The sequence below is a fragment of the Aptenodytes forsteri genome, unplaced genomic scaffold (genome assembly GCF_000699145.1).
Source record: "Aptenodytes forsteri isolate BGI_AS27 unplaced genomic scaffold, ASM69914v1 Scaffold9, whole genome shotgun sequence".
Lineage (NCBI taxonomy): Eukaryota > Metazoa > Chordata > Aves > Sphenisciformes > Spheniscidae > Aptenodytes > Aptenodytes forsteri.
This window is the reverse complement of record NW_008796217.1, coordinates 8,068,037-8,085,631: the sequence shown is the minus strand read 5'-3', so window position 1 is coordinate 8,085,631 and position 17,595 is coordinate 8,068,037. Positions and strand designations below refer to the sequence as shown.

General features: G+C 35.9%; 1 protein-coding gene across 1 annotated transcript in view; it reads left to right on the top strand.

The window, feature by feature from the left end:
* The window catches only part of TOPAZ1 (testis and ovary specific PAZ domain containing 1), a 43,055-nt gene that overhangs the window by 20,016 nt on the left and 5,444 nt on the right, over positions 1-17,595 (top strand). Inside the window, exons 7-15 of the mRNA XM_019474473.1 lie at positions 1,772-1,857; positions 2,581-2,718; positions 7,169-7,232; positions 8,365-8,516; positions 8,728-8,820; positions 9,114-9,229; positions 10,714-10,780; positions 11,811-11,985; positions 13,535-13,635. Of these exons, the coding sequence (XP_019330018.1) occupies positions 1,772-1,857; positions 2,581-2,718; positions 7,169-7,232; positions 8,365-8,516; positions 8,728-8,820; positions 9,114-9,229; positions 10,714-10,780; positions 11,811-11,985; positions 13,535-13,635 (992 nt within the window). The remainder of the gene's footprint in view (positions 1-1,771; positions 1,858-2,580; positions 2,719-7,168; positions 7,233-8,364; positions 8,517-8,727; positions 8,821-9,113; positions 9,230-10,713; positions 10,781-11,810; positions 11,986-13,534; positions 13,636-17,595) is intronic.

Here is a 17,595-nt window from a genome sequence, read left to right as displayed (position 1 = left end):
CCTTGCTTCCACCCTCTGTAGGCTTCCTTTTTGTGTTTGAGTTTGTCCAGGAGCTCCTTGTTCATCCATGCAGGCCTCCTGGCGTTTTTGCCTGACTTCCTCTTTGTTGGGATGCATCGCTCCTGAGCTTGGAGGAGGTGGTCATTGAATATTACCCAGCTTTCTTGGGCCCCTCTTCCCTCCAGGGCTTTGTCCCATGGTGCTCTAGCAAGCAGTCATTTAACAATATTTTCAGGAAGTGCAAGAAACATAGATGCTATAAAAAGCAACTGTGAAATATGACTCTAGACTACAGTAGTTTGAAATTGCTCATGTCTTTGGCCTTAAAAGTGTATACACCTGCTGAAGAGTTCTTCTACCCTCCAGGGCTTTGTCCCATGGTGCTCTAGCAAGCAGTCATTTAACAATATTTTCAGGAAGTGCAAGAAACATAGATGCTATAAAAAGCAACTGTGAAATATGACTCTAGACTACAGTAGTTTGAAATTGCTCATGTCTTTGGCCTTAAAAGTGTATACACCTGCTGAAGAGTTCTTCTAAATCTTCCTTCTTAAAATCATTTGAAATGGTTGCCAAAGCAAGAGTTTCTGTGCTAGGAGAGGGCAAAACAATCTTTTTTTCCCCAGAACTATGCAGGCAGGATTGGCTATTTCACTTTAGTGCCTGCTCGCCTACAAATTTGACGTACAGTCAGCAGGGAGAGTACAAACTGTTAAAAGGACCTGGTCAGAAACTCTATGCTGTGGGGACGGCAAGAATCTAGAGGAGAGACTTCTGAGCTCAAGTTCCCAGTGGCATTTTTCTGCAGCTAGTGGTTGATTGTTTTCTCAGTCTTTTTCCTGTCACTAAATTTATCCAATCCTGAATTTACCAAATTGCCCACCATCACTGCACAAAATTGTGTGCAGCTGTGACAGTACGTAACATTTAGATATTTAATTGTTGTACGTTGTATTTCTCCTTCCTATCCTGTGATAGTCCTATCTGTTTAGAAGGACATGCGGATTAAGAGCCATGTACCTAGTGCAAGTCTCTAGTAGAACATGCATCATTATTGGATGCTCTTTAGTAACTACAGTTTGTCAGAAAGGGCTAAGCATCCTGCCTTCTGGATACCCAGTTCTTTCAAGGGGCCAGATGGGAACCCTAGAAGCAAGGCATTCAAAAGCTCTTATTTCTTGTTAGATATGGAGTTGAAAATTTGAACTTTTATCTGCCATTATCACTATCCATTTTTCAGAAAAATAAATCTGTTATCAATAATAATTGAAGCTCTAAAACCAAGTTTCATGGTTAAGAAACCAGTAACTTACATTGGGCTTAAGCTTGATATTGCACTGCTTAAAACATAGAATATGAAAGGTTTTATTTCAATTCTGGAAAAATAGTTTAAATTTTTGGCTAGCGATGTGGGAATGCAAAGATTACTGATAAGGGGGGGTGTTTCCTTTTGAAATTAAAACTTCTGGATAAGTTTATTCCATTTCTTTTCTCATCTCTGTAAGTTAGATTAGAAACCTTGGATAAAGTAGTGAAGTTTTTATTTTAAATGTGCTTACTCTTGAAGTTTGTGTGAAGTCTCAGTTTTAGGATACTTAAGAAAACTGTAACTTAAATTACTGGCTTTAGGTTGTATTAATCAAATTTTCATTATTCATTGCTGTGACTTGAAGGAACTATAAAAAGGAAGGAAAATAAGATAAATGAGAGTGGTTTCAGTATGATTTGTTTTATTACATGATCCATTTATTGCCCCCATCCTAATTTTTAGATTACAGATTTTCAGGAAAAAGTCCTTTACTGCCATTGCAAAATTATGGAGATTGTGAGCCTTGGAAGATGCAAAAAAATGCAATTGTGAGTTGTTAAATCCTTAATGATTTCTGATCCTTTGGCACTAATTTTGTTATAAATATTCAGACAATTCTCCATATATCTAGTCAGAAATTACGAATCTATGCATGTTTATGTTTCTACTCCTTTAAAGATGTTATCACTGAGTAAATACGATTTCTGAGAACAAAATCAATGATGAGGGGACAGCTAATCACAGTAGAGCTTTGTTGATTTCAATCTCCAGCTTAAGCAAAATCAAATAATGCTTTTTGCTTTATTGTTTTTGTAGAACTGAAAAGCAGACAAGGTTTCACAGGTTTAAGACAGACTGCATTATCCATTATGCTGGGCACTGAAAAAGGGTAAAGGAAATTGATGCCCCAGAATTCTCAGACTGTTATCCAGAGTCATGCAGGAGTTTGTCACCTTTCTTCCTCCTCTCTACTCATTGTCCGTCTCATTTAGCAGTTCTTGTATTCTCTCTGTCTGTGGTCTTCAAGACAGATTTTTGTTGTGTTAGACACTAACACGACACGACAAGGGATTGATCTTGGTCTGCTTTGAATGCTGCAAATACAGTATAGAGATGAGGGTTGTTTCAAAGGTTTAATTGTAGATCACATTTTTTGCTTTTGTTTATAATTTGTAGGTATTTTGAAATTCTCAAAAAAAAGAGCATGTTTGCTTTCAAAAAATATTATCTGTCGGGTTTTTTCTGCTTGTTTTAATTTTATTTTATTTTAGGCTTCTCATTCAGTCCAGCGGATCCTCGAGATGATTGAATTGCCCCGGAAATATTGCAGATTTTATTTCAAGACTTTGCGTGGGTGCGAAAGAGCAAAATGTTGGTTTTGTCATGTTCCTGAACAAGGGGATGAAAAGGTAAAGAGATTTATTGAAGAAAGGAACAGATTTTAAGTGTGAACACTTTTTAAAATGCAAAATGACATCTCCTTTGTTCATTTATATATGAAAATGGAGTAAATTTCAGAGATTGATGAATCAAAAAAATGTTCAGAAATTCTTCCTCACAAGGTCTTTCAAAGTTCATTTTTTAAAAAATGGTAGAATTTTGAACTAGTAAACTTTTTAAGAGAACAGACATCAGCAAAAGAGCAAGAATTAGGTGGTACGAATATAGAATACTAGAATGGGGAGATTCTGAGACATTTCAATCCCAAGCGTCAGAGACCTGTAAGCAAACCCAGACTTTGTATATATTCTTAAAGTCAAAAGCCATCTATGGTATATTACTTTCTGCAAGTTTTGTGTAACAGGGGCACGTTTGTTTAAAGATGCTCTAATCTCCTTAAACGGAGCAACAATTCTCATAATATTTGCAAGCAAAAATACTTTTCCAGTGGTGGGCAAAGTAGATGTGTTTTCAAACCATTTAACAAAGAAATTATGAGTCTGTAGTACTTCCAAGAACTGTGCAAGGCAAGCTAATTGTGCTGTCATGTAATAAGATTTTGGAATTGACTGTATGAAACCAAGACTTAGGTGGTTCCGTAAGTCACTTGGAAGCAAACAAAAACATTAAAACAACTAAACAAAGACAAATGCCTAAAACTGTCCTCATCAGGTCTTACAAGATTTATTTCTTATCTACCGTCTTATTGGTATGAGTACAATCTTATCATTGGTGTCAGTAAGTAAGAAATTACAGAATCAAAATGTAAAAAATAACTTGTGGTGAACCTGTTAGACATAAATACTAAAAAAAAAAGATAGCATTTAAAGGAGCTTATCCATCTCCTTGATACCTTAAATATACTGTGTCAGAATTTTTAAAATACATCAGTGTAATTTGGTTTTATTTTTCTCAATGTTTTCTCTTTTCCTTTTTATGTCTCAAAAAAGAGCTGAGGTGTTTTTTTTTCCTAATGCTTTGTAACCCCTTTGAAAATTGACAGCTTAAAAATACTAAGATCATTTGAGAGTAATTTTGTATGGGATGTTTTCCCTTTTCCTCAATTGTGAAATATCTTTGGCAGGCTGTAGTGCATATCAGTAATTTTCAGCTAGTTTGTATGAATTATCATGGTTTGTAGTGCTTCGTTATATACAGACACATTAAAGAATTATTTGCCTAAAACTATTAAAAATCCATTCAATTTGGTTTTACTTGTGGTGCAGCACTCCAGCACGCTTACTGTTCTGCCCACCAAACCTAGCCTAACTTTCTTGGTAGTCTGGAAGTATACTTTGGGGTTTATTTGTTTGTGTATTTACTTTTTTTTTTTTTAGAACTGTCCATTTAAAAATGATAATAGGCCAAGCACCTCATGGTGGCACCAAAGTACATAAATGGAAGACAGGTAGAGCAGCAACAAAGTCATCTAGTCAAATACAGGGGAAATAAATCTCTTTAGGAACTGTTATGCAGATTGGTAGTCCACTTGCTTAGTATTATGTTTTCAGTGATGATTGTTACCATAATTTTTGAAGAGAAATAGCTTTCCCCATAATGGATATTTCTTCCTTTTCACTAAGTAACTGGTTGATGCTTTAAGGCATAACTTACTAGGATTTAACACTCTTCACAGTTGTGGTTGATCACACAACACAGCAGTGATTTAATTCATAAAAACGTCATATGTTTTGAAAATCAGCATACTTGAGCTCAGCACGTTCTACAAGGTAACAGTTTTTTTTAAAAGATGCCTTTAATTTCAAACAGTGAAATCTCTTTTGTATTAGGCAAAGTAAACAAAACTATTAAGACTGTGTTTTAAATACTCCCTAAAGTATTTAAAGGCAGGGGGTGGATCTTAACAATGTGTATCAGTATCTGATGGGGGGTGTAAAGAAGATGAAGCTGGACTCTTCTTAGTGGTGCCCAGTGAAAGGACAAGAGACAGTGGGCATAAATTGAAATTACAGGAAATTCAGTTTGGCTTGAATGACACTTCTGACTGTAGCATAGATAATAATTGCACAGTTAAATAAGTGGTTTGAAAACATGTCTTTATGCAAACTGTATTTCTCAGTCTGATTTTATTTTAGCTTTGTGCACCTTACTCATTAATTTTTTGGACTTGTATCCAGTGAAGAAATGTTTACTTTTTGTGACTTCTTACGCTATTTTTCCTTGATCCTATGAACCTCTAACTGGAAACAAACAGCATATAAAATAGGAAGATTTCTGTCTTCATTAATGTCGCCTTGCAACTTAACGGCCTTGGGTGTGTGCTTCTGTTGTGTTGTGGGTTTTTTTTTAATCTGGCTTCCTAAAGAAATGAGACTTAAAGTTGCACTGTCCTTTTATTACTGTCTCTAACAGCTTTTAAATAATTTTTGAACCTGTTGGTCAGTTTCAGCCACATTTAATATGGAGTGGCATCTAATGGCATCTAAGTGGCATTTAATATGGCATCTCAAAGATGCCACAGGGTTCATAAACAGAATCTCTTGTAAAAAGGATCCTGGTTTTGATCTCACTGAGCAAAGGGCTGCAGCATGGGGTTTTCCCCCTTACTAAACATCAGAGTGCACACTGGCTGGAAATTCTGGTGTTTGTTCTTCTGTATTAAGCACCTCTGTGCTTTACTGTAGTAAAACTCTGTTTTACTGGACAGTCGGTTGCTTGTATAAGATACACAGCCCTTTGTTACAGTTTTTATTAAATTGTCATGTTAAATGAGTTGTGGAACCAACTGATAGGTGACAGAATAGTGTGATCTATACTACCTTTTGGAAATGGGAATTGTCTCTTTTCATGTACCTTCATTCGAAATCTATTAAGGTTAACTCAAAATTTAGAGATTCTCACATTTTTACATGGTCTGCAGGTTCAGTTACACCTTTAAAATTGAAACAACTAAATCAGCTGAAGCGTCCTAAAGCTGTAAATGAATCACACATTTAGTTTCTTTTATGAATGTAACTTAACAAGTCCCATGATTAAATACTACTACAATGGGATTTTCCAAGCAATTTCACTCATACTTGGAACAGTCAGAGCTCCAGATGCAATTTTGGCTTTTTGGGGGAGTCAGTCCAAAGAAGGAGGAAAACAGATACCAAAAGAAAGCAAACTAACTTGCATACTGTAAGCATGTGCTAAAGTTTGTTTTGGAAATGCCCTCAGCCACCTGGGATTGTAGATTTGGATTAAATGAGTTAACCCACTGCCAAGTGACACTGCATATATATTAATGATCGAAGATTCTACATGATTTTCTGAAAGGTATATTTTAGACTATAGTTCAACAACATTATGACACTGTTTCAAAATAAAACCAATAAGCTTTATTTATATTCAACATACTTCAACATACAATTTTTGTGTTCTTTGACTTGATGATCTGAACAGGTTAATGGTTTTAAAAAAAGAACGATGTCTTGGCCACAAGCCAGTATCTCCTGCCTTGATGATAATTCATTTGCTATGTAACAAACTCCGTGAGTGGATCCTGTCTAATTTTGAAGTTGCATGTAAAAATAAACCTGACTTAATTCTGCAATAACATGACTACTAATTTAGGGCATCTTCTGTCTCTTGATTTTTTATTATTTCACAAAATAGTATTAAATATGACCCATTTACATTGTTGTGCAGAAAGACTGTAAATGTTCAGAAGTGACAAAGGGTATCTAAAAGGGCGGGTGGTTTTTTTCCTAACTTGGAATTCTAAAATTTAGTCTCAGTAGTCTTTGTTTCTTCATCTGCAGAGATGGAGCAAAATGTGTAAGTATCACAAAGCTGATAGTTTAAGATGCTAAGATGAGAATGTTCCGATACCAGATAACATACTAAAATATCTAGGTGTGGATTTTTTTTTTAATCAAGTGGGTCTGAGGTGAAATGGTTCATTAAATCGAGTTAGTTCTGAGTTTTTTCTTCTGTGTCCTTATGAGTGAATCTTTGTGACGATCAGTTCATTTCTAGATGATTTTTTGATTTCTTAGTTGGTACATTCATGTAATTTTTGTTTATCGTGTTTTCACTTTCACCTTTTTGCTTCCCTTTCTCTGTTTGTTTACAGTCTGCCACATTTATACTAATTCCGAAGTAACTGTATTTTCAAATTCTTTTTTTTTTGTTTGCTATGAGTATATACCCACACATGCATGCAGTTGTGGTCCCAGCAGCTCCTTTCCCAAACATTTCATCTATGTTATTTTTCTATTTGATTTGCTGTCCTTTTGACAGTGCCTTTGCCTACAGACCCAATTACCTTCTTACACCATTTGTCAGTATGTAAGGGTTAAATAGAAGCAATGTAAAGCTTGTTTCCTTATAGAACTCATGTTTGTGGGTAGTTCTTTTGTTTGGCATAAACTGAGGTAACATTTTACTATGGATTTTTTTTTCCTCTTTTTCTAGATTTGCATGGCAATACTTAGGACATACATTAGTATCAAAGAATCAGGCCTTCTAAAACGTGCAGGTATGATATAGTAGTAGCTTTTGATGTATCTTTGATGCTTAGCTTATTTACAGCAAATTAAATAGTCTGTCAGGAGAGAAATGGGTGCCACTTCAACAGTGAATAAGAAGTTCTGATTTCGAAGGAATACATCCAATCCATATGTTTTCATGTTCAAATTTCCCATTGAGGCTAGGTATTTAGATATACAGTTATCTCAGGAGGCTGTTAGAAATCTTACTTCCATGGAAAATGAACTTGTCCTGAATGGAACTAGACTTAAGAGTAGAAATTAGTAACTGGGGCGGGGGGAGGTTTAACAGAACCAAAATTTTGTTAAGGGACTTTTGAACACCTTGGCCAAACATCAGAAATCCAAAAACTTCAGAATTAAGCTCTTGAAATGAAGTGCTGTTACAGCATGCAAACAGCTTTAGTGTAGTCCTTTCACATTACCATATATGCAGACAATTACGATTAACGCATTTTAGGGACTGTAGTTGATTCAGATCCATCTGAGCTTTTGAGTTCAGTCAGAAAGGGCTAAATTTTACTCTGCACAGTCATTCCTTTTGTATCTGTCCTGAGCAGTCTTAAGTTTTTGAAAGCTTATTAGAGCATAGTACAATGTGAACATGGGATCCAGTTGCACCCTGTGTAGTAATGTTCCCATGCTGAAATACTGAGCATTGTAATGCAGGTAACACTGGGTACCAGCAGGCTACAGTACGTGTCTATCAAGGCTAGCACTGGAACAGATTGTAAGACCATCCATCATGATAACACTGCACTTCACTTCCTAGAGCTTCGTGTCTGGAAATGCCTTAACTACCTTGATGCGCTTACCAAATCTAACCTGGTTTTGTGCATTTTTCTTGTGCTCCACCAAATCAGCTAAGCTTTCTTGAAACCTACAGGGCTTATGGTGTTCAGCTCAATGACATGAGATATTTCAGAATAGTCAGTCTGGGTCTAGTAAGGTTAATACTGTATTCAAACTGGATCCTTTCACCCGTTTTTCTCCATATCCTTGACCCGTAATATCCTGGATAATTAAGGGTTGTTACACTGCATTTAAAATTTAAGGGAATAATTTGTTTAAATAGTTAGCATCAGTTACCCCAAAGTGAAATTAATTTAATTGCTTTTTCAGTCCAAATATTTGTGAAATATTACAGAGAAGTTACTCCTGGTGTGGATTTTGCTTCTGAAGTGCTGAATGATCTTCTCATTTCTTTGCTCAAGAACTGTTTGTTGCGGGAAGTATTTCAGATATTGAATGTAACTGTACAAATCAATACACTGGTAGGTGACCTTGTAATATTTTTAAAAGCTTTGATCCATAGTTTCTTAGTTTTTTGAGTACTGTGCCATTTGTAGTAATAAGTTTGTTTTTACTCTGGTACTGAAATCTTGGGGAAAAAAAGAGCAATTCAAAAGTTCCTGTTATAAAAACTCTAAGCTTTCTAATTGAATGGCATTGCAAAACTGATTGTGCCTTTTTTGTCTAAATTAGCCAGCTGTAGATGTTCTTCTGAAAGTTTTTGAGCATGTGGCTTCTTTGAATATAAGAGACGCTGTGCCTACATTAATCAGTACCTTTTGTAAGGTATGAGTTTGATTGTACTAATGCTACTTCTTGGAATTTCTGAAATACCTTGCCTGTTTTAAAACTCAAACATATCACTTTAATATTATTTCAGTACTATTTTTTAAAAATTATATTGTGACTAGCTGAACAAACTGATTTTTTGGTATGGGTTTCCATTTATCCTTTACTTTTTGACTGAGATTCACTGTAACATGTTTTTCCCACTGTTGTTTGCCACTTGCCTCTGGAAATACGCAAGTGATCACAATTTTTTGTATGCTTACTTTTCTTCCCCCGGTTTGATATTACAGCTCATTGATGCTGGTATGTTCCTTGAGTTTGAACATTTTGACTATATTATTAAGTTCCTTCACCAACTGCAAGTTTCCAGTCAGGAAATAAATATTGTTTTGAACATAAAATCCAGGTATGTCTTTAAGGAGCTATTTTATAATTTTATCTGTCTAGTTCCTTCTTCAGGTTCTATTTTTATAAATTTATGTAAAAACTTTAAAAGGCAATTAGAAAATGCAAATTTAGTGTTTTGGATAAAAATACTATCATATCATGCCTAATTGTATTTTAAAGTGCTGTCAGTTTACTGTGCTTCAAAGATCAAGTATTGTTAAGTCAAAACTTAGATTCTGACCCCAGTTACGATTAGTTTTTTCCATCATCATTGCACAATCTGTTCCCAGCTGTGCTACAAGTTTATATAACTGTAGTCAAATTAGAAACATCATGGTTTAATATATCATTTAGGCCTGCATAAGCAAACAGTACTTCTGCAATAAACAACCCTTCTAGGCAATAAGAGGATTAGTTATAATCTGAAGTAGTTTTCTAGTTTCATTTACTGTGCAACTGCATAAACACTTGTGCCAACACAACTAGGGAGGAGGGTCATTTTTTAAGTACTGCTGGATTATGCTGGGCAAAATGTGAAATCACAGCCCAGATCTGTTCCAAAACTGTTGATGTCTCCCCATCACTTGCACAAGATTGTGATCCTTTTTTTTTTTTTATCACCTGCATCATACACACGCACACAAGCTGAGAAACTAAATTTGCGATTCATAAAGCAACCTTTGATTCTTAGAGGAAACCATATACGCAGCATCTACTGTGTGAAAACAAGCCATCACTGTTTCAAGTGAAAGCACTGTAAAAATTATTTGCTGCTCTTCATACTTTTCCCATAGAGTAACTTTCAGCCACGGATCTCAGTGGTTTACCAGTGCAACTTACCACACATGTTGGAGGTAATTTTTATCACTTCTCAGATCAAGAATTTGATTCACAAAGGAATGACCCCTTCCAGGTTGCCTCAGTACGTATGTGTTCTTAGCACAAACGGAGAAACAGTCTGTTATCTATAAAGACTGATCAGCTGTGCTACTTCAACTACATGTGTTAGCTTATTCATGTGTAGGTTATGTATCTCTACGTGATAGCATCACACTGGGTAGATGTATCCATTGTTTCAGTGGCGGCATCAGAATAAAGTAGTATGCTCATAGGTATTTGAAGCTGAATAGCACTTTCTTTCAAGTAATTAACTTTTTTTTTACCTTTATGTCAGAAATACATACAATACAGTTCTGCATTTTCTTAATGGATTGCAAGTCTTATTCATACCTTTTCAGTTACATTTCTACTGAGACGAGGGAATATTTTCTGTGAAAATAGCTATGCTCAATTATTTGCTTAATACATGTACTGACTTCCCTTGGCATGATTGTAAATGTCTGTTTTGAGTGTCCACTTTGCATAGTGTGTAGTAAATAGGATCAAAAATCACATCAGTTTTTAGTTCATATATGATAATTTGTTGATCACCTTCTGCTAGCGCATAGTTTAGTTCAATAGGATGTGTTAAAGTTAAGTATTAATATTTTTTCCTTATGGAAGATTTCAGGAAAGACATTTTGAAAAGAACTGGCTTTTTGACTTCAACTTGGCAGTGGCTGAAATTCAGGTACAGTATGTGCATTCTTCAAGCCTGTTGGAATACTTAAACCATGACCTCTTTTAAACCTACAAGAAATAAAAATTTCTACATAATCTAAAATTAGTGGGCTTTATTATTAAGTATATTGAGTTTATGATAAAATAATTTTATGCAAAGCCATGCTTGGGAAAGATTAACGTGCAGGGGAAAGCTGTCTTTGGCTTTTCTGTGATGTCAGTATTTTAATTTACATATTTGTCATTTTTATCTTGGTTTTGCATCTAATTCAAAGATTTTATAATTTTAAGCAATTACTTCCTATGCCTTACATTTGTTTTGCTTGTAATTGGTAGTGGTACATCATTCCTCACCAAAAAAATATTTAATATATTATTTAGCAGATAGAATTCATATCTGGTATAAAAAGGCACAGTTGTAAAAGGCTGTAGTTGGCAACACTTAAGCAGGTATTTTAAAGAATAAGAAAATACTATAAAAAATTCTTTAATTGGACACTTGCATCTTTCACATTCAAGGGCAGATTACTTATTATGCACAATTATAATATAGTTTACATATTATCACACTTGCTGCACAGATCCTGAGACCAAAATTTAAGAAGGGAAGTACCAGGACTGATATTTTACTCCTTTAACACCAAAGTCATCAAGTGATCTGGCAAGCAAAAGACTAATTCATCTAGAAAATAACCATCAATTTGGCATGCATTGTGCAAAAAAAAGATAGTAAAATACTGGATGAATGCCAGTTCTTAAATAAGATGAATAATTTATGAGCTTCCCCAGTTGGGGTCATGACATAAATGGAAAAAAGATTTTAATTTCTTGAGGGACAGAAGTGATTAGCAGTCCGTGCAAGTTAGGCAACATGTAACTGTGCCATACTGAACATGGAGGTTTGTGGCAGTAGCGTTTCATCTGCATCTTTTTTCTGCTTTAAGTCTATATCCCAGGTGTATCTCTCGAATTTCACTGTATTTTCTATTTGGTGTTCTGGAAGCAGGTTTGCTTATATTTATCCCTTGCCGCCTTCACAGCATTGCAAGGAAAAAAGTGATTGGACCAAGCTGGGAGCTTTGTATGTTAATGCAAGAACTGGATGTGAACATTTTGATGATCTTCAGAAATTGTCTTTATGTATTGCTGAAATGCTAACCAGAGATTCTGAGACAGACAGACCAGGAGTTCCTTTTTGTGATTTTGCTGATGCAGGTAAAATTAAGATGCAAGAAATGCTTTTTGTTCATCCCTGTTCTTTGTAGAGTTTTTAAAAGAGGTAAAAAAACAAATTTGAATACTGTTTTCTGAATATTAGTTAATTTTATGTTACAATATTCAGAATTTCTTGAGGTGCAAATACAATCAGCCAAAATGCTCAATAGAAATAATTTTCTAGTAGAAGTAAAATCCCCAGTGCTTACACTTAAAGTCGAAGTTCTGAAAGAAGAACATTTGAGCTTTGTGAAATCAAGAAACCAAAATTGGTGGTCTTTTAATAAGAATGCCCTATTCTCAGGACAAAGGCAAACATATTTAAGTATTGTCATGTGAAGTGTCACACTCTTAATAGCATAAATAAACTTTAGAGCTGTAAATACAGCTATATATGTATTTGTATGTTTGAAAACACATTGAACAGGGTTACATCATGTATCTCATTAGTACCCCCCCCCCCAGTGATTTGGATTTTCAGAATTACTTCATTCTGTAAAGAACCAAGAATTTCTGCAAGGGCTGGGTCCACAAAACACCTTCTAGTTTTTTAATAGTTCTGGCAGGTTTTCTTACCCCTTTCCTCTCTATGTCCCTTCATTTACGTATCTGTATCATTCTTCCTAATAAGTTTACAGGAAACTGAGGCTCAGTCAAGTGTCAGTGGGATATTAAAGCGTTTTATAATGGATGACTCAGATCTTTTTCAACCTGTATTAACTACTAAAACGTGATGAATATTTATTCCAGATATGTGACATGACTTTTCTGACCACAGACTTTCATATTATAAAACGGCTATCACAGCTTCCAGTTGTGACACAGACAGAAGATTTTGGTGGGGCTTGGAACGTAGTCTGTCTTCCCTAGAGCAGTGGTCTCCACACTCATAGGCACCTCTATCAGTAAAAAATTTTTGAGCACCCGTCTTACTTATTTATTTATTTATAAATTATATACATGTACTACTGCACTAATATATTAAGTACATTAGAAACCATACACAAAAATAGAAATCAAAAAGATGAGATAAAGATGAAAATAAACACTACTTTTTAAAATACTTAATTTTATTTATTTTTATTTTTAAATGGTACAAAAATATTTTCTTCCTACACCTGAATGGATTGTTGTGCTCACACCCCACTTTGGAGACCACTGCTCTAGAATACCAACAGTGCTTCCAAAGTGGTTGTATAATTTTGTTGGAAAAACTTGTACTCAGTTCTGTAGTCGCCAACATTTCTTCACGGTGACAGAAAATGCAAAGCTTACTTTACAAATAATGATGTTACTAAATTATGCCATTACATTTCCAAGCATCTTACGGATGAATTAGACTACTATGAAATAGCGTCTGAATAAATTATAGTTATTTACTCTAATTCTGGTGTTAAGACTTAAGAAGTTACTACTTTTAATGACAAATATTTCAGAAAGTATATTTAATATTTTCACAACAACCGTGTTTTTCAAGTGTGTAATTTCTTTAAAACTGCATTTACATGTAAAATTAAAAAAAAAAAATTGTTTTTTTTTTTCTTTCCAGTAATAAAAAATTCACAACATAATGAAGCAGACAGAATTTTCATTGGAAGGATTGGGATAAGTGTCATGTATTCTTATCACAAAGTACTGCAGTGGCTAAAGGTATACTGGACTATAGGAACCTCACTGGAAGAAAAAGAATGAGTCATTTCTTTTCTAGATGTTAAACTGTGTTTCTCTAGTTGAATGGCTGGATGTGCCACCTGCCTCTGCACCATCGTAGTACTTCTTAATTGTCCAGCTGGATCAAAGCATTTTATTGTGCCTTTCTGAGCAGTAGTCTTCTATGGAGCCCGTCATTCGTCTCGCAACCTAGAAACTTGATTGTTCAGGTTCAGCTTTTGACTTTTCTGAGCTAAGGATGAATCTGGATTTAGGAGACAGGTCTTCCTGAGATTCTGGGGCGAGGTGCTGATGGGATTGTTTCCCAGAAATGCCACTTTCTTCCATCTGGCAATACTGCTGTATTCTGAGACCTCCCAACTCAAGCAATATTTACAAAAGTTTGAGTGGGCCCTTCCCTGCACTGACGATTCTGAACCTAACCTCAAATGAAATGGATAAGGCCAGGAAGACAGAAGAGAAGCATAGCGAGGGTGCTACTGCTCTTGGTGAACTCCTCATTCCCCAGGACGTCACTAGAAGTGCTTTTCTTCCATTGAATCTAGGGTTCTAAGTTCTGTGAATCTTGCAAAGACTCGGACCTCACAAAGAAATACCCTTTACAATCCTTTCTTTGCTGCCAAATATTACAAAGGGCCAGGGTTAAGAGACTAGACCTTTCACTGGATGTTTTACACCCTTTAGGCCTCATGCAGTATTGATCATAAGTTCACTGCAGCAAGATCTGTTTCAATGTTAAATTCGTCTTTTTCTTCGTGGAAGGAAGCAGTGTATACCAAGCTGGATCTCTTATACAGTGCAGTGTGACCAGTGACAACCTAAGAAATAATAAAACCACCAATGATTTTGGAGTGTATTTTGGTCAGTGATCACATTCTGAACTTACCTTTGAATCAATGGGCCTGATCCTTACAACTAATAATTATGCTGTACTGGGATGTTCCTCATCCCATACAAGATGATTTCCAGCATGTATTTTTATGAACAAAAGCAAACACTCTCCTTGTCCCCTTTTGTCTCTTGGGGTTTTTTTTGTGAATTATTGTTGAGGAACCCTTTCTAGTTTGCATCAAAGGATTAAAATGTCTTTTGTACTATTGTCTCTAGGGGATGACCTTCAGGAATTCTGTTATGTAAAACCTGTGCACTTCTCAGTCTGTTTCCAGGGTCAACCCAAGTCCCAGGAGATATTTGATAGAGGTGCTTAGTCTAGAGGCAATGCACCCGTTTTGATGAATCATTAATTTTGCAGCATCAACTTGTTGAGTTGAATGGTCTTCAGCAGGTCCCTATCAAGCTGCAGCACAGTGTGGTACTGTTTAGGAGTAAAGGGAAGGAGAGAGGGTCTTTGCATTAGCACTTTTGTAGTGCTGCACTAGAACTTTCTGAAGCATTTTTGTTCCACAAAACTCAGCAGTTAGAACAGTTAAGATATTCCTGGCCATAGAGGAGGTAGTCTAAATTCTTGGCATTGAGGAGTGGTCAGTGCTCACATGCCCATCGAAGAGCTTAGTTTGGCTTGGGTTTTGGCTGTCTTCTTCAGCAGAGACAGCATATATTCAGTGTTTGTAGGGAAATGCCTTCCATACATTTTAGCTGTTTTCCAGATCCATCTTAAGGAAGATCCTGATATTTGGGTTGCAGGACCTCTGATATTCCAGGGAGGTTCATCTTCATGTCCTTATTTCAGAGGTGCAAGGTGTCAAAAGCATGTGTAGTGTTTCTCTTGTATAACAGTTCTTATGATACTATGATTTTTTTCATGTCTAGAGCAAAACATCATTGCTTCTTTGACAATGTTGTGTTAGGTATCAAGCCCACCTCTCAACAGACTGCTCACCAAGATCCTCAAATAGCCTTGTAGACAACCTGTGTTGACTATATGGGAATGTGAATGAGGCTGTGCTCTGAATGACTTATATCAGAACTGGCAGATTCCAAACTGGTCTTTGCTTCAGGGATGAACTAGAACTGCCATTCCTACCTCTCTCCAACTAGCTTCACTCCATTATATGTATCGGATAAGTCCCTAATCCTGTGGTTATGGGATAGTATCTGCTTGATCCCATGTCTTGGTTCTTCCAAAAAGTGGTACAGAAAATAAGATAGTGATGGATTTGTTCTTCCTGCTGTGCCCAAAGTAATTTCGGCTTTAGGACGTGCCCTATGCCATTTTATGAATATGTTGGACTGCCTAAAGCTCTAGATGTACTTTTCAGATCACTTTCCCTTCATGAACATCCAACCTCTTTATCACATAGCTTTGATGCTTGGTGGCTCTCAGGGGTAAAACATGTATGCTCCTTCATCCTGAAGAGAATATTCTTTGTAAGAGCTAAGGAAGGTTCATAAAACAGATGTATTTCGAAAAAACATGCAGATCTGAAGCATGTGAATAGGTCTTCCATGGAGACAACTCTTCAAGCAACACTAGACTACTTTCTGGATATTTACTTGTAGAGGATCCTGCAACATGAACGCTCCTTTGGCAACTGTTTCATCCAATTCCTATTTCAACTATTTCCTATCTTGAAGGACTTTGCTATGGTTTATTTTTACCCAACTTTTTATTACTTCAGAGGATTGGTCAGAGGTTCTTGTGCAATTAAGGATCTCATTCCCCAACTGCATTTTAATTGTGTGCCCTTCCTTTAGAGATCATTTGTGCTTATAGCTGCATGCTTTCCATCTTTTTATAAAGACCCACTTCTTAGTGGCCCGCCCTTTTGCTAGAAGGATGGAATAGATGCAGATCCTCCTTAATTTTGTATTTTGTCTCTGATTTGCACTTAGATTTCAAGTTTCTATTTTGCTGTCAAAGTTTCACCTGAGTCTTTCTGGTATGTATTTTTTCCCTTCAACCATATACATCTACAGTTGAATGCATTCTTTTAAATGTTAACTGCAGTGATGTAGTTAGCATTCCTTTATGGATTATGCTGAGATAAACCATTGCAGATACCTGTAGGCCTTCAAGTCTCCAATTTTGAGTATATACCAGTCCACAGTATGTATATGCATATGCATAAAGCATTTTCAAAAAATGAGCTTCTTAATAGGTAAGTTTCATTTTCTGTCAACTTCTCTGTTCTAAACCTCCCTTTCCCTCTACTTCCATGACCATTGTTCCACCACCACAATGCACGCACACACATGACCACGATTTTTAATAAGCCACCTCCTCATTGATGCACGCACTAAGCAAGAGCTCAAATATGTCTAGGTTGGAGTTTCGTTCATGTTGCTTGAACAACAAGGTGCAGCCAGACAGGACAAGTGCTGAATCCTGCCTGTCCTTGCCTTACTGGGGACGTTAATTTGATATCCCACTTTGACTTGATCATCATAATTTTGGATTGATCAATCTTAATTATCTTTGAGACTGCTACCTTTCTTCCACCTCTGACTGAAAAAGCCAACCAAAAAGTTGTTAAGAGGGAGCTTCTGTAGGAAACTAGTCTACATATCAACCTGGAATATGATTATAAAGTTGTTGGTTGCTATACTGTTGGCCAGACAGGCCCAACTTTTTCCGGCTTATTGTCCTGCCGGGTACAACTATCACTGTTTTCTTTGGCTTATGCTGGAGTAATTATTTCAGTTTAACAATTATGCCTCTGCTGCAAAATGAAAACTCTCTGTATGATCTTTTTAGAGTTTTATAGGTTGTGTAGTGCTGAATGGAATCAAGAGAGTAAAAATATTAATATACTAAAGTAAGAAAATACAAATTAATTACAAAGTGTATCAAAAATACTGTATAGGAATATTATATAGTAGAAGTAATGTTATGGGGAATATTGTGCTGGGAACTGTTCCACAATGGGTAGTTGGGGGATTTTTGCCTACACAGTCAAAAAAAACCCTTACTATTCATTAGAAATTTTACTGCAATTTCCCCCCCCCCCGACTCAGTTTGGATAACTAAACTGTTTCCTA